Source organism: Hyposmocoma kahamanoa, unplaced genomic scaffold, assembly GCF_003589595.1.
Source record: "Hyposmocoma kahamanoa isolate Upper Pololo Valley unplaced genomic scaffold, ASM358959v1 62, whole genome shotgun sequence".
In the NCBI taxonomy this organism is placed as follows: Eukaryota; Metazoa; Arthropoda; class Insecta; order Lepidoptera; family Cosmopterigidae; genus Hyposmocoma; species Hyposmocoma kahamanoa.
The window spans coordinates 11,333,695-11,355,026 of NW_020653850.1; the positions used below are offsets into that span (position 1 = coordinate 11,333,695).

General features: G+C 34.6%; 1 protein-coding gene across 3 annotated transcripts in view; it reads right to left on the reverse strand.

Annotated features, from left to right (window-relative positions):
- Positions 1-1,747: 1,747 nt before the first annotated feature.
- Positions 1,748-21,332, reverse strand: part of LOC113229447 — a 107,148-nt gene continuing 87,563 nt past the window's right edge. For all 3 annotated transcript variants that reach the window (XM_026463039.1, XM_026463038.1, XM_026463040.1), the window contains 2 exons: positions 3,849-3,955; positions 1,748-3,764 (listed from right to left, as the gene is read on the reverse strand). In XM_026463039.1, the coding sequence (XP_026318824.1) occupies positions 3,405-3,764; positions 3,849-3,955 (467 nt within the window). In that variant the 3' untranslated portion in view covers positions 1,748-3,404. The remainder of the gene's footprint in view (positions 3,765-3,848; positions 3,956-21,332) is intronic.

Below are 21,332 nucleotides of genomic sequence, written 5' to 3' on the forward strand. Positions count from 1 at the left end.
CTTGCCGTAGTGGTTATACTTTTATTCAATATATCGCACTGTTAATACAATAGTGTATTAACTCTAAAAGTGTATTTTCTCAGAATCGACGAAAAACGAATTGCTCGCTTCCCGTGAAATATCTGTACAAATTTATGTATAGGTTATTTCCTACTTACCAAATATACATATTTAAAAATAAAAGAGAAAAAATAATTTCTTGTTTTTGAATAAGGACTATTTTGGCCAGAACTAGCTCACATAAAGCGTGTCTCATTTTGAGTTAAATAGCTAAGTAGATATATTTTAGTTGTTTTTTACAATATTCTAACGACGGTTTTATTGACATGTAGAGAATCAAATTTTACGTCCAACATTGATATAATCTTGATTTTCACATATTTCGAGTTATGATATTATTGCTATTGTAATAGCAGTGCGATATAATGTTCAATGTATGTAAATTATTGAATTTTGTCAGTACGTTCTAGATACTTCCCTATGGGCAAGCAGTAAATACTTGAAATCGTACTGAAAAGCCTGTACTTTTTTGAGATCCATGAAGCAAAACGGGGTACCCCGTACTATCATATTTTAATATTTCACTTCACGATAAACGCTGTTGCTGTCCATGAAGGGGTTAATAATAATAATAATATATTATTATTGCGCTTAAATCCCTGTGAAAGGCCTCTTCGCTGACACAATAATCACAGAATGGTGTACATCATTAAACACTGATGTTGAATTGGTACGCGTTTTTGCAATACCGAAATTATTTATCGGTTGTAGTGTTGATAATAGGTTTTGAAACTATCTAGCTAGATAATTATCTATTGCCGGACATCTAATGCGTCGCGCAGATATATAGATATATCTAAAACATAGGTTTTAGATTATGTTACGGTATTCGAGTTAATAAACATTACAATCGGATTTCTTATACATTTAGCGCTAATTGTATTTTTTTAGCAAGTATGAAACGAAATTATTTCAATTCGATATGGCAGAGGTATTGTGCTACATGAAAAGACGTGGCTTATTACTATTAAATAAAATGAGGTTATCTCTTCAATATTGACTAATCCCTTGAAATAATTAAGTATTTTATACGGTTTTACAAACTGAAGGAAAATGTGAAGTAATTTTAAAAAATTAAAAAGACTAACTCAGAGAACATTATGTAAACATAAACCATTATTTATTGCGAAGTAACAGCGATAACTTAGTTGCAATAGTTAATAACCAAAGTTATGTAAGTTTGAATTTTTAGATTAAAAACATTGTTACCTAGTCGAATACATTATCATGAGTGTGAACTAGTGGCATTAGCATTAGAAATTTTAAACAAAAGTGTTTACATAATTTCTAGCAAATACTGGTACCTATTTGCTCACTTTGGCAATCACGGAATATCCCTCGCGTAATTGTATTTTTCAAAAAAACGCAGAATACATAAGTGTATTAACTTGAAATCATCTATATTTTTTTTTGTCTCTACACCGTTCTGCTCTGTATGCAGGTAGGGAGGTGCTAATCGAAGAACGCACGCGCAGCGGTCGGCGCGGCGCGGACTACGACGCGCCTTCATGCCCAGTTAGGCCCACTTTACCCTGTTTGTTCTAAAACTTACGTTTCACCCGCAAACGCCCCTCTTCCGGCCCGTTTATTGGAAATATCGCCTTTTTTGTACCCGCACCCGACCGGCTACTTCTCAGCAAACATTTATATGTGGCTACAAAATATTCCAAAATAATACAATCTTTGCGAGTTAAATATGATTTAATTTCGTAATTTTTCTTAGCAATTAGGTATATGATTTCGTTCTCAGCATCTGAATACTTATATTTAGACACAATAATAAAGTAGACAGTGTCACAATATTAACAAAATGTATTATGTATTTAAGCGCATATTTTGTAAATTAATACACAATTTATTGTTTGGAATGTTTCAATATTCTTTTACTAGCATTGTCTATGAGTACATTACTCTATGGAACACATGGGAATGTAATGTAAAACAACGACTGAAGTTCACACTGCCTGTCCGGGGTCGATTCTAGTACTTTTATTCGAATTACTTTCCATTTGAATATACACTGGGTATAGGATACACTAACGTTTAATTTCAGTTATTTGTCTTACGTTTAACATTTTTCTCTATTCGTAGTTTACAGACAAACTTAACACACTAGTTACAATGCGAACACAAAGTTGTACATTGCCACCACACTATGGCACAGATCTTATTAAAATATTAAGATTATAATGTCTTCTATTACAATAGGTATAGATATGCGTGATGATCAAGAAATTTTAAAAAATTCTTCAGAACATGGGGGATCAATGATGCTTTTTGTGTTTCGGTGTTTGTGTATCACAAATAGCAAAACTAGCTTTACAAATATTACACCGCACAATTTATGTACGTCTCAAATGAAACATAAAGGCATCATTGTGACAGAAATCGAGAAATCAGACTACTAACGAAGAGATTCAGAAACCTATCACTCCCAGACTAACTCTTAAAATAATATATGTACAAAACGCTCAAACCATACAATCAAATACAATCTCGTAACAAAGTAGAATACAAATATTTTGTAAACAAAGCAGAGCTGCGAGAATGGTTACAAGAGGTTAATAAGAAAACTAGGACGTATCGACTGCGGCTAATCACAAGAGAGCGGTAGGTCGGATAGATTAAATACCCATAATTAAATACAAAATATTTTAATACAACTTTACAACTAATGTCTACGTTTACAAATTTCTGATTAACGCTTTTCGATAAATAAGTAAACACAAATTATCTTTAATTATATTTACAAGCATAACACGAACAGTAAAGCCTTTTAAATAATAACACACTGAGAATTGACGTAAAGGCGTTTTGCTACACTTATGGCGAGCCAGCTGGAGCAACCGAGGGTGCAAATCTATTGGTGATGAGGACGTAACACAAGCCACCTCGCGCCCGCGTCATGCTACGAAGGACACGGACTTCAGTTCAGCGGTGGTCTGTCGGAAGACTCGTGACCGGCGGGACTACTATTTGCTCTTACCACAGAAAACCTTTTTTCCTTTTAGAGCACGAGTCCTAGCAAGCACAAGAGCAAACGAGCGCCACGATGTTACACGACCTTAAGGAATTTCACAGCTCTGCGGACGTTCGTCCCGGCTCGGCTTTTTTCTCCCCATTCAAATGTTTGCTCGCTCGCTTCAGCTACCATTCATGCGGCGTTTGAGACGCCGCGGCCACCGCGAGCACTAACCTAACGCTATCCAGTCCTCGTCACTGTAATAATACTGCGGTAGTTGACTAATACTCTGTCCACTCACAATATCCATCGACAGCTGGCAACGGAACGCGCGAAGCGTTGAAGCGTAAATGAGCTGCTAATACGTAATAGGATTGCTTTTCTACGTGCCGTGGCAGTTCTTCCGCCTACTGTGTCTGCCGTGGCGGTGGCGGATGCCGTGACAATTCTTGATGGAATTCTGGGGCGGAGGCCGGAGTCTACGCTGCGGGCGCTGGTAGACGGCATTTTCTCCGGCGGAGACTTGTAAATTGTGGTTGGTGATATCGAACCCGTAATCCCCCTTCAAGAAAGAAGTGCAACGGGGCTTCATAGGCCGATTCTTGGAGTAGCGCATTGGCATTCCGAGATGGTTGAACCCGATGTAGACCTGGGGGTACTTTGCTAGTTTGTATCTGTTGTAGCCGTTTAAAAACTCCTCTTTGAAGATGCATTTTTGTTGTCTCTCCGCTTGATCTCGTGTCTGCGAACGAGGAAACGTAGCTATTATACGATGTTACATTTTCAGTTCGTTGTTGTAATGTGGTTTAGTAATATTGGTACTCACCATCTGCCTGCCGATCAGCCTTGAACGGTTGAAACAGAGATACATGTCCTGGATGGGGGAGTAGATCAGTAGCTCGAGCTCTTTTCCACCGATGAGGGTGAGATTCGCTGTAACAAAACAAATTATTTTTAAGTCTAGATAACCTTGTGACTAAAATTTAATCATAAAATTATGGTTTAAATTTTAGGTTTAAATACCACAGTTAGGAACACTCACGCGGTGACTTATCACTTAATTATGATTATTACAGAAATGTAAAAAATATAATTATGTAGCGAATGAGTGTTAGTTAAATGTGGTGTAGCCCTTACGTTTGAAACCTGTATAATCTTCATCATAAATATATCAACCATATGATAGGTACCCAGCCGTTTCCTGCCTTAGATTTCTTCCCGTCTACCTAACCCTACGTAAAGGTAGTCTACTTAATTCAATTTCGTTCGATATGGAACCGGCTCCATATTATCTTTCTGTTAATTTATATCACTTACACTAATTCGATAATCAATACCCAAGATGCTATTACCAAACTTTCTTCGACCTCCCTCAATTTAATTAACTCATACGTGAATTAAATAGAAAGTAAATATTTTAAGAATTCCTAAATCTGTTGGTTAATAATTATTACGCCCCAGGTGTACGCCTCACCGCTAGAAACGCCGTCAGTGACATTCAAGTAATAAATTCACTTACTTATAGCGAGAGACGAGACTAAGGTGCAATACACTAATCGTTAATGATATTTGAACACTAATAAAGTACAAAAATAAAATGGTCGTAAATATTAATCTAACGCTGGATATTCAATACTTGATGTTAGGGAAAGTTTACATGGATCGAAAAACCAATTGAGTTTAATTCGAAGGCCTCCATGTTACCACAGAAAAATTCTTGAATCCTAGAGTAGTTATTACTTAATTCATTTCGCGATTGTTACACATTTTAAATTAAACTTATTTTTTCGGATCTAGATCGCATGTATTTCTTTTTCAAACAAACCAACGGTTTTAGCCTTTTACAGGTCCCAATGGTCACGGCTGCCTGAAAAAAACAAATTTACGCAATTTAGATTCGAAAAAATAGTCTTATTACTTAATTAAATTATAAATTAATTCCTTGGATTTATTCATCCATACGGATTAATAAATCCAAGGAATTAAGTAATAGGTATACACCTTCATACTAATCAATCATTATATTTCATGTAATTCTTTTGATTTGGATCTTTTCAATGCATGCATGATTTCGACAAGGAGAGCAATGAGTGAGCACTTATTTGATTCATAGTGAGGCTTACAATTGCGGTGGTCTTTTTATGTTTTATATAATAATTTACGCTTTGTGCAATAAGTTAGTTAAGTTGACCATCCAGGTTCCTTATTATATTTCTATTTATGAGAATCTGTATTGGCTCTCAATTGTGGTTATTATTATTTGATTTAGTTTAAAGCTGTTGATCTTACTTTCAGATAAATGGACAAATAAAGTTCCTATCATACATTTAGTAACTATAGCCCCTATTGATTTGGATCTGTAGCGCACCTTAATAGTTTTTAAGAAGTACGAATGTTTATAAAACTATTTCGTACGATCGAGGTTATTACTAACATTTCCATTATATATTTTTATAATTTGGGAGGGACCTGGTTTTCTGGAACTTTCAATGAAAGTTTTCAGCTGTTTAAAAGCATCAGACAAAATCGCCTAACCAGCAATTCTGTTTACAAGAAACTTTCTTCCCGCCGCGTGCCGCCATGTAAACCTATCAAGTGTATTGACAGATAACATAAAAGAGGAAAGTTCCACTATGGAATTCGATGACCGAACGCGATGGGATCTAAAAAAAAAGGAATTAATAAAAATAAAAGTTGCTCGTCCGTGATGCCACTCATGTCACTTTAAATTTACATTTGAAAAAATAAAAATCGTCCGTGTGCATTCTGTATAAATTATAAAAATTTTCTTGTTGTCAAAAGTATCTCAAAAGAGATTAACCCGGATTACTGTAACAACCACGCCAAAATATGACGTAATTTCGTCTGTACATAACAACCCGACAAGGAATAACGTTTAGTAATAAAAAAACTGCGAGGCATTGTAAACATAATACAATTTACACACACTCACAAAACGTGTTAAATAAAAACACTATCGAGTTAATAATAATATGAAACCTAACTGAATCCAGAATCCTCAAGCTATCCGGAAACTAAGCGACTACGCATACGCAGCTATTTGTTTCGAAACGCGCAAACATTGCCCAACGTGTAATAGTCGGGCTGATTTTGAAAAGACAACACAATCTAGTCGCCATGGTAATAAACTGCGACCACTTTGAACTAAGCCGACACATAATTTCACTTTTGTTTAACGTTAGTTCATGAATAAACGTCCAGTTTAATGAGGACTCTATGCTAAGTGAAGGTTGGTACATGATTTTCAGTTTTCTGCATTGTTTTGGTCTTTGTCGTATAAAATTTTAGGTTATTACTTACTCTGTTAGTAAAAATAGGTAACATAATATGCAATAAATATGGAATTTACATAGAGCATAAATTATTTCAAGCTTCTCTTTTAGAATTAAATTACTTTTTTTTCTTTTCAGTAGGAAAATACATGCTCTATCACATTATGTTAAAACTGATTTTGGTGAAATATTGCAGAATTTTTTTCTATGACACCGGGACGAACTAGACAAGCGTCACGCCTGTCCATAGCAGTTGCAATGCTATGAACGGTTACCATACTGGACTGCCACGCAGAAGTCTTGGGTTCGATTCCCAGTCCGGCCGAAATATGTGTATAGCCGGCATTATTATTCAATATTTTTTTCGTCGAGTTGCGGATACCAGCCCGTTGCACCAAGCACCAAGTACCTGCCTGCATTTATTTCTCTCGTGACTTTGGGTGTAATTTGTGGTTTTCTATGTGTGTGTCCATGGCACCCGCGATATAGGGTTTTCTAGTTCCCATATGATATAAAAAAAATGCCACACAGAGCTTTAAATCGCAAAGATCTAAAGGGCTAAGCCACTGCGCCCGTCACGCTGATATATAAGTCAACAAGTCTTTTGTGCCTGTAATTTCACCAACACACCTTCAAAATCGGAACGCAAAGGTGACAGTGCTTCCCTAGATGAACTCTTTCACAAGGACCTCTACTGCTACTATATATATAGGTCACTTCCTGGTTACATAATGTACTTTTACTCCGGATGAGAACGGATTCACAAACCGATGGTATTACTCAAAAAAGATATCCAGGACACTGTTACAGTATTTACTATTTAATAAGAAGCTATAGTTTTCACCTCGTTGAAAAAGTGGCGAATGACCGGCGGGCGCAGGGGTCAACGACCGGCTATCAGTGATAATGGCGGCGTATCGATGTAATCTCGCCACGAGCTGCTTGTGTTTCTTTACACTCGTAGTTTCACGAAGATGTTAAATGCTTATGAGCTATAAGCCTTTTAGCCTATGATCAGACGTACGTAAAACAATGACGAAACAAACAAAAAATATGGAAAACACGTTTTTACCAAATATTTCTCGTCCTATCGTTCAACTTACTTTCGTATCCAAGTTTGTTAATATTATCACGATATTATAAGCTAGATACCATGTTTAATTAGGAATAGACCTAATGAGAAACATCGAACAAACCTGAAAGGAACCTGAATTGTTTAGGCTTAGGATAGATTTTTAATGCATTTTTCCGCCAGGTTCAATCTGTAGTATCATTTCTTTAATTGAATAACATAAAACCTTCCGCAAGTAAATTTTAATTTACATCAACGTAAAAAAATGTATTATGAATTTTAATATATTATTACGATTTTCCACATGTCAAGATCCCTTGTTACCCGTTATAATCAAGGTAGAACCAGACCTATCACGGATAGAGGAAACATTATAGTTAATAGCGATCAATATAGCGTACTAAAAAACTAAGTTTTATTGAAATCGCTTACCGGAAAGTGCGCGAAACCCCATGCATCCCCTAGTTGGCCACCCTTAGAGGTGGAACATTTTCTTCAAATTTAAATGGGACCAATACTGAGGTACAATCTTTCCAACAAGCACCATATCTTTCTACGTTAGTTTTGATCAAAATCGGTTCAGGAAGTTCGGTCGTAGGAGTTATCGCATAACATACAAACAAACAAACAAACAGTCAAATTGAGAACATCCTCCTTTTTTGAAGTCGGTTAAACATGAAAAATGTTATTGAAACATTAATCTCCTGGGCGCCAGGCGCTCAACTACAAAAAAAAATTATCTCTTACTCAAATAGTGCAATAAAAGCAAGAGTTAATTTGTTCTCGAATGTAGATAAAAAAAAACAAACAATAATTAACTCTGAGTTATTCTACAACTCAAATCCCTTGCTAAAGCATAAATAGCGTGTATTATGTGTGTGTCAGGCTGTACGTAATTACAAGGTGAGGTGTATATGTACATACTTACTCAAAAAAGAGACATTAAAGGCGTTGCTCCAAAAGACAAAGTGTACATGTTAAGATGATCTAAGCAGAGATAAACTGTGTGAGCAGGGATAAACGCGTGTAATCTGCTAATCCTGCGCCGGCGCTGCGGTAGGTTGTTATTTGTCGGCAATCTCAGCTCGGATTCCAGAACGCTTCCTTGGAAGCTTACACTATTTCCGTTGTCTACCAAAATCAATAAGCTTTTATTAAAGAATACGGACAGTATGAACATGGGTGCCTGAAATTGCCGAAAGCAATAAAAACATGCTTAATAAATAAATGATGCCTGACAATCTGGTCTCAAACCAAAAAAATCCATGATTACAAAATAAACACTTTACCCAATTCAAATAAGGTCTATTTCATAAAATTAACCTACCCGGAATGAAACCTCATCTAACGCCTACAGTGCCAACCACTGAACCACCGAGGTCGTGACGAAGTATAAGAATAAATTTTTAAGGTGGCAATCAAATTTAGTGACATGATTTTCATACCTTATTTTTTATTTAAGATAAAAATCAACTAAATACAACTTTTTTTTTATTATTATTTATTGCACAGGAAAAAAACAAAATACATTTAATAAAAGGAAAACACAAACAAAAGGTACTGCTTATTTCTACAAGAAATTTCTTCCTGCAGACCAAAATACAGGACAAAATAACTATAACAACGGGCTTACGTGCACAAAAAACAAAATAATGTAATACAATATGAATAACATGAAACTATTATAAACCAGATAAATACTTAAACAAATACATATTTCAAAATATAATACCTATAGAATGGATAGAACTTTTTGCAATACACAATTATAAAAACAATATTAATATATCAGGTCAGCCAGTGCCGTCATCCACAGATTACAGAATCAATATGTCGTAAACACAACAATAAGTATACAACTATAAGGATTCCCCATTAAAAGTTAAACCTTCTATTTGCCATATTAGTAGTGTCGATACAGTTGCCATGAATCTTATATTGATTTAGAAAATTTAAAAAAAATCCGGATTTAAATCGCATATATTTGTTTTTTCCAAACAGACCAACATCTCAGGCCCTTTACAGGTCCCACGGTCACGTCCACAGACCACATGTCACGTTTGACCATGAGTCAGAACCCGAAACGGTGCTTAGTTTGAAAAAGAACAAATATACGCGATTTATTTCATTTCCTAAGTATAACAATGGCGAAAACCTATGAAGACAAAGTAATTCTACACTTGAGCAAGATTTGCCCCATATTCGGATCCTCATTATCACTATTTTTATGGTCATAAGATTGAAAAGTGCTATCAAAATTTTAACAACAAAAGCTTTAACGTAATTGGAAAAACTAGTACCTAGTTAAAAGTATCTAAACTGAAGAAAAACAGTTACAGTTACATTATTTAGTTTTTTAAATATAGGAACCTATATATTTTTGTTTCTTATTTAATGGAAATGTGCATAGAAAAAAACAATATAGTTTTTCAACAAAATGCAGAAGTTAATTTAAACAAAACAAAAAAAAATGTTTTGACCATAAACATTCTGCCCCATTATTATCCAGATCTCTCCAAATATGCGAACTATCAACAATGTTATCAAACGCTATCAGCGAGATGACGCGAATTACGTGAGGTAATTTAAAACATTTGCCTTGCGATTACCACAGACAAGGTCATGATAACAAATACTTCCTCAGCACTTACCAGACTTACTGGCATCATGGATAAAATACTGTTGGATGACACCGTACCTAATAGTATGTAATCTTTAGTCGATGTAGCAGAAAAAACTGATATCCAGTATATCAGGTTTCTCTGTTTACGTCAAATCTTAAAAAAATTTTGATATTTTGTACATACAATAGTTCATTTCGCATCGTGCTAAAAATTTAAACAGAAAATACTTTATAGTCGTGATTTAAACCAAACTCAAACATGCTCGGAAATATTTGCATTATTGACAAAGTTTGTCGTTTATGAACCATACAACGCTTTACCGGCCTAAGTCGGGAAGTAGTATGAATATCTATTTTTGCGCTGTACCTAACTTTTAAATATTCCTACGTACAATTAATTACGTAGTCTGTTTAAAACTAAAGCAAAACTGTCATACAGCCAACTGCCCACCAGCATCAGTGTCCGTAATTGCTAGAATAAAAAAAAATAGTTTATCACTTTTTGCATTTACTTAAATGTTTGCACTGCATACTTTAAAAAAAGGCAGTAAAATGCTGAAGTGCTTTGGTGTTCGTTTTGTATATTTTTTGTATATGACTGACTACTGTTAATGCGTCTGGAAAACCAATAACTTTTTCTTTGCCGCAATAATAATTGCCGTTACATGTCTATGAATGTATTTTTTCTTTTAATTATTATTACTTACTGTTTTATCATACATCCCCTTCATTGTTTTATTTTTCATTTCATTTTCGTTCATGTGAACAAATACGACGAAAGAACAGTATAATAAAGTTACTCATCCAGTCGTCATACGAGTACCGTCACTTGCTATATTTTTCCAGCATAAATTAAATAGCCGCTATTTTTTTCCGTTGAAATCCGATGGTTCAAGAGATGCACTGATTCCTATAATCAATTTATTTCGTTGCGTTACGGCCCAAATGTTTATCTATGTATATGATGTTTCCGTCAGCCTAAAGGAAAGTGGCTTGCTTGTCGTTTTCTAACATTTGTCACAACGTTGCTTATAATCAGATTATACAAACGTGAAGCATTTATTTTACAATTAAAAGAAATTCCAGGCAAAAAATGAAACAAAAGTAATTATTTTTTACGGACTTTGGCAGCGCATATGTAGCTCCTTTCTTATCTGCTATGAAAATAATGTCAGGAATTATTTTTCATGAATCCATTCGCAACTATAACTGTGCGATAATGATACTTACTCGTATTCGCTTGATATCAAGAACAACAATACTAATTAAAACTGATTTTACGCTCGTAAAACCAATAAAACATGTGATAATATACCAATTAACATCCATACTAATTCCTTGTTGCGATAAATTATGCTCTATTTTGTTTATCCGGATTCCTTTTCAAAGCATAATAAGTTTCTGTTTAAATACTTTGTCATCACTACTTTACTGGTTAATATTTTATGAGCTGTCGCTGTTTTAAAATTTTATTTTGAATATAAAATAAGTTGCACGTATATTAAAGTTCAGGTATTACAAAAAAAACTTGTCCTGAGCAAGTCGGGATAGGAAAACAATGAAATAAAATGGTGGATTTTTGTAGTTACAATTTTTACATAAATTAAATTTTTATTATATGTTGTTACTGCTTATTATGTTTTGAGTTTCTTAATTAATTTTGTTACCTACTTAAGATGATGGCGCTATGGCCAATGCTCAATTAAATAAATAATAAAATGTCAAGATTGTCATACTCCGCCAGTGATACGCCTTTGCGTATACATACGGCGTCTTTGGCGGACCCTGATTTGGGTATTGACTCGCTGGGGTTTATGGTTGTAGTTTGGTGCAGAGAAGGACATGTTTGTGTGCCCCGGTTTTGCATGTTTCCGGGCGTCTGTCTCGTGAGCAGCTAACGCGTCTTAGTAGCGCGGAGACGCGCGGGACACGTGAGTTGCCCTTTTGGAAGCTATATCCGGACATTGTCGCAGGACACTGCGGCACTTGCACGGAAAGCTAGTAGAGGATAAGCTAGATATCCTCCGGTCACTACAGCCGCTTAGGTTATTGGGAACTGGAGAGACGTTGTTTTTCGGCGTCGGGAAGTGAACGTGCCTTACAATGGTTATATATAGTGTCCTTCCCGTATCCCGTAAGGGTAGGGAGGGTCACTATAATCAAAACTAACGTAGAAAGATATGGTGCTTGTTGGAAAGATTGTACCTCAGTATTGGTCCCATTTAAATTTGAAGAAAATATTCCATCTCTAAGGGTGGCAAACTAGGGGACGAATCCGGTTTCGCGCACTTTCCGGTAACCGATTTCAATAAAGCTTGGCAAATAGATATAATTCCACGAACTTTTGAGGTCAGTTTTATAATTATTATGATATCAAATAATAATAATAATAATAATAATAATAATTTGTTTATTTTCTCCCACAATAAATTTAAAGTAATGGAACAGAGCGTACATATTAAACATTGTGAGAGACAGGAGCCTAAACTAGGTAAGACCTGTATCTTAGGCCTCCTGGTCTCCACCTCTTGGTTGAACAATTCTGTACCTAAAATTTCCAATATACATGGTAAGGGATTAGTTTAACAAATTTATAGAATATAGAAGAAAATATAATCTAATAGAGTGTGGTTGCGTGTGTGTATGTGTTTGCGTTTATGTATGTGTGTGTGTGAGGAGTGCATGTGAGTGTGTGTGTTGTATGTATTTAGTGTGGGTGTGTATGTGGTGTGTAAGTGTGCATGTGTGTGAGTAAATGCGTGGGATGAATGGATGTGCGTACTTAAGGCCTTTATCGCTTGTTACGACATGGTTAAAAGTTTTTCAGTTTCGTCGTAAGTTTTAGTAACTAACCAAGTAACAACTGTATCTTTACATTTATATTTTACCATACTGTATATATTAAGACTTTTGTTTAAAAGGTTGTACAGTCTAGGTCCCTGATGGCAAAAGAATCTATGTGCAAAGGATGTCTTAAATAGTTTTGGGTCGCATACCATATAATGCCTCCTCCTATGTGCGTTTGGATGATGAGCATTAAATATGATCTTCCCATGTTGTCTTAGCACCGTGGCAAGAACATATATTTGTCTGACCGAGAGTAACTTTGTGTCGCGATATAAGCTAATCGTGGAGTATAGACGTGGTTTAGAAAGGCTAACTTTTAGGATTAGCCTTTGTACTCTCTCCAATTGCAACATATGGGTTTTTGCCGCACCTCCCCATGAGGAAATACCATACGATAGGATCGATTGACATAGCGATAGATAAACAGATTTAAACAATTTAAAATCCAACACATGTCTTAGTTTTTTAAAGATGTATATGAGTTTACGGAGTCTTTGAGTGAGGCTTGTGATGTGCTCTTTGAAGGAGAGGAGGTAATCAATAGTGATACCTAAGTATTTAATATTTAGGGTTTTTTCAATGTACGCGCAGGTACATATGGTGGAGCTCCAGTTAGAGCAAGAATGTGCCCGAATGTTATAGCTGAAAGTTAAGGATTGTTGACCACCGACACAAAATGCAATGTACTTAGTTTTCTCGGTGTTTAGAGTTAAATAGTTAGCTGCAAGCCAATTTCTTACTATATTAAACCCTTCCTGCGCACAGTCAAAGACGCCCTCCCAAGTATCATGGTAGAATGTCAATGTGGTGTCATCTGCATATGAAATAATTTTGCAGTTTCTAAGTTTCATTTGACACAGTTCATTAATGTAACAGAGAAAAAGGGTAGGACCGACAGTGCTACCTTGAGGCACTCCGTAATAGACGTTTGCATCCTGACTAAGCTCTGAATCAATTTTTACTCTCTGAGTTCTATCTTCGAGGTAGCTGCGTATAAGAGAAAGTTGTGTTCCTCTTATACCCAGCGCCTCAAGTTTATCGATGAGAATGGGAAAAGAAACAGTGTCGAACGCCTTTGCCAAATCTAAGAATATTGTTATACATTTTTTTTTATTATCTATTTTTTAAATGACGATGACGGGACGAACAAGTCGGGTACACTGCGACACGCCTGTCCATAACTGTTGCAGTGTGCCACTATGAGTTTTAAACTGCAGAGATTTGAAAGGCACTGCACCCGCCACCCCGAGACATCATTATGTAGTTAGACTTAGTCACTGTTTTTTGGATTTGTTGCAATTAAAAATTGCTTTGACACCAAATATTACAAGACTAAAGCGTTTAACATGGATCCTTTATGACGTGTTTTGTTGCTTGTTGGAAAACTTATACAACTGCACGGTATTCAATGGAATGAGTATATATTTTATTTATTACACTTTTCATCGTATGAGTCTAATGAAAAAGATTATTTCAATTTATTACAAATCGTGAATAAACGAACAAGGGCCTTGTTAAAGAGGTGCCGTACATGACGGAACTCTAAGAGTTCCTAGTTTGACTACGGAATTCTAAAAAAATAGAACCGTACGAATGTCGTTTATATTTTGGAATTTGATTCTTTAGCAATATTGTATATTGATAGGAATTAATTTGCCTTAATAAAGAATTCAAGTAATACCTACCAATCATAAAATGTTTTAACTTACTTAAAGTTACAAATCAATGAATACAAAATTGCCACCTGATATTTTGCAACATCCAATATCAATATGAATCTTACTTTATTTGCATTCAATTATTAGGGTCGCCATACATATTCATACAGCTAGACGTTAGACATTCATACAAATCTCTTGATGTGTTTTGATTTAATTAATTTCATAAGATAATCTACAAATGGAATTTAGATTGTGTGGACTTTAGATTGCTCCAAAGTTGCACACACACAATTATATAGTGAAAATTATATTATGCGTTTTCTTAATTTAGTTTACTTAAACAGGACAATCAAAGTCTCAGTACAGAGTACTAAAAAAATCCGAACTCAAAAGTCAGTTATCCTTTAGTTTGCGTGGAATTTTTTCTACAAATTTAAATGGGGACACTACTGAGGCACTCTCTTTTTAACAAAAAAGAATCATCAAAATCGGTTCACAAGTTATCGTGTAACATACCGACATGCAAAAACAATCCTTCCAGTCATCAGAACCTGGTTTCTCAAAAGCTTGAGTGTTGGGAAGTAATTAACTTGAACAATATACCAAGGATCTGTACAAATAGAAAATAGTATAAAATATAAAAAATAAATGACAATCTAGAAATGTGTAACGTCATTGAATGATATCTCACGTATCAATTTACGTCTAGGCAGACTGGACGCGTGACCACAGACCCTATGTATGTGGCATTGACACGAATGTTGAGCTATACTTTTCAATATGCATCGTATCTGAATGATGAGTAAATGATTGCTCTCCAGCCTGTCGTATCTTTACATTTTATGAATATGCAACGTTGTTGTTCATTCAAGATTTAATTGATATTATGGATTATATACGCCTGAAATAACGTTTCTTTTTACTAGACAGTGTTTTCGCTGTAGGAAGTCTCATGTAGCTATGAAAAATTCATTATTCACACAAAAAACATTTCAAATTATATTGTGGAAAATAAAACAGGTTTTTGTTCTTCGAGGTATGAATTAACGCTCTTGATTATATGTATAGGATTCAATTGACGGCTGGATGACGTTTTAGTTATTAGAAATTTATTATAAGTACGTAAAAAATCGATATTAACACAAAATGACTTTTCAAATGATGTATTCGAAATTGGTACAAGTTTTTATTCATCGAGGTTTAAATTGACGTTCGCGATTATAGAGGATTGAATTGACATTTAGTTTTACTAGATAATGTTTTAGCTGTAGGAAGTTTCATGTACGTATATTGAATAGGTCAATCTTCACACAAAATAACATTTCGTATTATGTATTAGAAATTGATACAAGTACAGTTGATTTGGTAGCGTATTATCAGTTTTACGGCCGTCGTTGTAGAATGATGTGAGCAATGTATTAATACGTTATGTGAATCGAGTAAAAGTTTATGGTCAGGGTTTTTTCTTAATAAAACCAGAGGTATATTTAAATTCTAAACATTTGTTTATATTGACATAACCATCGTAACCGTCGGCGAGCTACTAGTTAACCCAGAAAAGTTCGTGTTGTAACTAATGGGAGTTAGTCCTCCTAATTTCCGCAATATGACGAGGTTCAAAATCTTTTTTTTCTGCTTTTACAAACTACAATATTTAACAAAACAGAGAGAAACTACTTTTGATATAAAGAAATTCCTACGAAACTTTGGTAAATTCCCAATACGAAGCGTACACGAATGCCTTGCATCGAATTTGTCTTATCATAAAAAAGGACTGTTACAGTTTAGGATCAAATCAGGTCAAAAGCATGATAAGTTTAAAATTGGCATACGAAAGTGAGACTTGAGTCATAATATTGATAATGATAATGCTTGTTGAAGCGAAAAAAGCGAGTTTGATTGTAATTGACGTGTTTACGTATTTTTTTTAATTAGCTCATTTTATCGCACTGCTGAATAATTTTATTATAGTCTTTATGATAGCACTCCATTTACATAATATGTGATTCGTGAGCCATTTGAATTTAATATATTGATTCCACACTTAAAAAATAATTTTCAGCATACGTTCTACAAAAAATCTACAATTTACAGTAGACTAATTGATACTTTTGTAAGTAGTAGATAATTTTAAGACCAATAATATTGACATTGTTTTCTTTAAAAAAAATACAGTATTGTTAGGCTCGGACTTTACACATGAACACGTAGCCCTAGGACGACCAAGAACAACATGCTACGAAATCTTCCAACGTTGTAACAGCCCAGCGATAATATAGAGTCCAAGTCTTATCAAGTGACATTTTAAAAAGTAAAATGCAACAAAATACAAAACATTTAGTAACAATAAAAGCGTATTATTGTTACAAAGTTTAATGTTTTTCAAACACTACGTTTTAATACTTTTTAGTCGAATTGATTGTTCATAACAACTGGCCACCCAGCGCGTACAGTTCACGCAGATATTGTATATTGATATTAGCAATAAAATTTGTGATAAGTTATCTGCATGTTTGTTTAAAGGCCTTGTTAGAGAAGATTATGATTGTTTTTTTAACCACAGGGCCGAAAACTTCCATTGTGGTGTTTTCAACCGGGTTAAGGCTTTTACTATGAGCACTATAGTCGATTTACTAGGAACTTATATACGTAACGACGCAATGTTATTCACAGATTTGATAGATCCTTTTGTTGTGTATTTAGTTAATTATACTATATTATACATCAACATATTTATAACTCCCAGCACTGGGCACGGGTCTCCTCTCAGGTAAGGGTTAAGGTCATAGTCCGCCACGCTAGGCCAATGCGGGTTAGAGACTTCACATGTTTTTCAAGGATTACATACCATTTTCAACGTGCAGGTTTCATTACAATATTTTCCCTCACCGTCAAGCTCACGGTAAATTTCAAATTCAATTGAGTTGTAGGTATTATACCAGACCTATAAAATATTAATGACAGAAGGATGCCATCGGAGTTCTATAATTTTTTTAAGGTTTGCACTTCTATACATGTTTTTTTTTTTAATTTATTCTAATCCGCAAATTTGTCAGTCTTCTGGGCACGATGCCCCAGGCTACGGCTCTCGGAAATTATCTATTTATAAACTTTCTTACTTTTTTATCTTATTTTTCAGCTATATAAACAATATAAATTAATAAATATATACAATGAAAACAAACAATGAAATTAATGTTCTACCTGATTGAAAATATTTGCCATCGCAATGTCTATTACTGTGATGACGATGAACTAATGACGTATCCTTCATACCATAGACGCATTACCAGTTGATTAGTGGAGCGGTGGTAGCTACCCAAGTAGGTTTTCCAGAGCCAGATAGCTCTACTACCCGTTAAATATTAGAAAAATGGCCTTTGGAGTCACCTAGTTAGGTCACGAATTTATCTGGATTTACCTAGTGTACTACTTTAAATTAAGGCAAACACAGTCAGTAAAATTAGACATTCTAAAGAAATAAGTCATGCAACACCTAATTACAAAAACTAAGTCAAACGCTACCCTGAATAACGAGGATTTTGCACGCTAGGCTGTTTAATAAATGTTTTTATAAGTTTTTTTGGCTCTTAAGCCTTATTGGTAAAAAGTCAAACTATCGAGTGCCATCAAACCTGTCAGCATGGACTTAAACACTATTGTTATTCAATAAAAAACAGACTCCTTGATATCGAATATAATCAAAATTCAAAGAATACAAGAGTCAATCGAGAATTGGACAATCATCGAAACTTTTAAAATAGGTTATTTTTCGAAGCGCACAAATTATACTCCTCCCTTATTAAATACGTCATTAATGAGGATGCGTGCGTGTGGTATTTTTTTGCGAAACGGAGGGCATTATGGACCTTTAATATTATATTTTTATAATATAACAACTTAATTTAGGAAGGCGCCGTACCGCCTACGTCGATTGATTTCATATAATTATCTTGCCGCCAATCTTTCGATGAAGTGGTGCAAAAAAATAAACCACAAAATCTTAAACATAATAACTTGTTTATAACGTTTTCTATAAATGAGGAAGTTGTGACATGGAACGTTTAGGAACATAATTTGATTGTGTTCTAATTTCAAAAAATGTACTATAATACCCCGCGGGTTTTAAACGCTCCCGTTACATCGGCCAGTTATTTTTCTAACGCATTGTGAATAATTAAATTTTGTTATCGGCATGTTAAAATCTAATTTTAATTAAAAAGCGTCACATATTTCACGCGGTATTCGGCGGTAGGCGGTGCAAGGCACTTAAAGACTTCAACCAACAAAATCGAAGAGAACTCTATTGCAGTAGGAATTTGTTGATAATAACATAAGATAGAAAGATCAAATTATATTGGTGATGCAATATTAAATCGTTAAATTTAATATTGGCCGTGTAGTTTCTTTTATTGCCTCACAACTAACACGTATGCTAACACGGGTCAAGTGATTAAATTCTTTTTCTTACTAACAAATAAATGTTTATTCTCACGCGATTATTGTTCATATTAGATTAATGGCTTTCGGCTCTGAATTAATTTATTTAGAAAGTTACATTTTTATTTGAGAAATATTTTTGAATATGGAATTGAACGGAGACGTTAAATGTTTCCGATTTCCGAGAACACGGGAGGAAATCAATGCATTCACGCAACATTCTTATAAAATCGAATCATCAAACAATACCACTTTGTTTACACATAGTGTAGCCAAATGCCGATAAAGTGCAATCGTCGCAATACTTATTAGGTCAGTAGTCGGCATATGTAATTTGAACCCGTACTTGACGGTCTGCACGTAAACATAATGTAGAATGCTTGTCGATGACTATGTCTAAATACAACAACGTTTCAAAAAACTATTACTTACACAGTTTTATACAATCTATCAGATTTTATCATACTTTAGACTACGGACAATAGTCATACATGATTTTATGTTACGTAGACACCATTGACTTACAAATAAATGGACGACGGGTCTAATACAAAAACTACGATAAAAATGTCCCAAGTCAACCTATTCGAAATTTAAATTGTAATGTCATCGCAGTATCGCGCTGTCAGTCGAACAAATGAAGACTAAAGCGGAGTTTGGCGCTCTGTATACGATTTTAGCGCCTTACAAGTGCGGACACTTTTTAGCGCGGACCCGACGTCCATATAATCGTAAGTCAATGGTAGACACCTATCTATTTTAACTTATATAGTCCAGCCCCCGTAGTATGCCACCTCATTAAAGCTGTTATATCCATATTTAGCTCTCAAATTCGACTGATTTTCAAATTTTATCACAATTGCTAACGTGGCGAGCACCATGACTTCACATTTTTATGTCATCGCGAGCCCAGCGACCAATAACTGCAAAAGATTAACACAGTGCCAAACATGGCTGCAAGGTCACAGCTGATTTTAAAACAATTTGACAGTTCTACACAGTAATTTTATCAACGTAAAAATTGAGCGCGACAAACGAGATGAAAAGAAATAATAACAAAAAACAAATTAATATATATATATATATAAATTATTGGGAAAAGGCAAGAAAAACATTTTTAGCACAGTTCAATACGTGAATGTAATTAGACATACGTAAATAATAACTAATATAATGTAAAATATGTACAAACAGAAACTAAAAAACCCGATTTTATTTGTTTCATTGTTTTCGCGGCTATGATTAAACGACAAAGACAGCTATATGCGCAATTTCATATCTTTGTCCTTGTTCTTCAAAATGTATAACAACGGTTCCTTACCAAATAGCTCTATCAAATTAAATAAATATTGTCACGGGGAGGTTTATCACACATAATCTGCCACGCTACGGTCACTGCTATAATAAAATCAAAGCTAAGAAATACATATCATCACGTTTATGTCCCAAACGATATGTATTTTTTAAATTTTTTGTACATTCCTGACAAACCTCCTTCGCTTCTTCTACTCCCATCAATTTCTCCACACATGCCCGTTTATTCTTGGCACATTTTAAGGCCATTTCCAATATAATTGAGATAATAATAGTATTATAGATGAGATGATACGGAGATGTAGTCTTCTGTGTACTATATACACATCTCCGCACGCCTCCATCCACATTCGCTCTATAAATCTATGCCGTCATTACATCAACATATTTATTCTTTGTATCCTCATTACTACATCATCTTTCATACTACAACCATACTACAGAAAACATAATATCGAATTAGTAAAACATTAAAATGATTTCACACACTAGTTCATTGTCAAGGCTGTATGCGAACTGCTTGACGTAATTGCCACATTTCAAAAGGTCTAATATCATTGTTTTGAAATAAATGTCTTTTGCACGGTTGTCGTTCAACAAGTTGCGATAATTCCTTGGCAAACCAGAATTTGCCCGAGCAAAAACCAAAAAAAAAAAAGAGAGGTGAAAGTCCGATTGTTTGAACAGGTGACTGCGCTAAAATTTGCACGCTCTTACGACAAACACATATTGAGTAATTTGACAGAATAATGCTATTATATATTCGCGAATTAAGTGTTTTGATTTTCACTATTTAGAGAAGTGCTAAGTGTAATGTCGAAACCTTATTGACAATTTGCGTGGAGACTCAAATTTTCTTCGCGAATTCAAATTTTTGTTTAGCTAAGTTGTTAGTTAGCATGCGTACTATCATCAGCTGAAATTCGAAGGCTACTGTGTCTGAGCGTATTTTTGTATAATTTTATTTTATTTAAAAAATACATAAAGATACGTTTATTTGACCTTCAGTCATTTATATATCGTCAAATTTAAAGATACTCAACAAAAAATCAATATATTT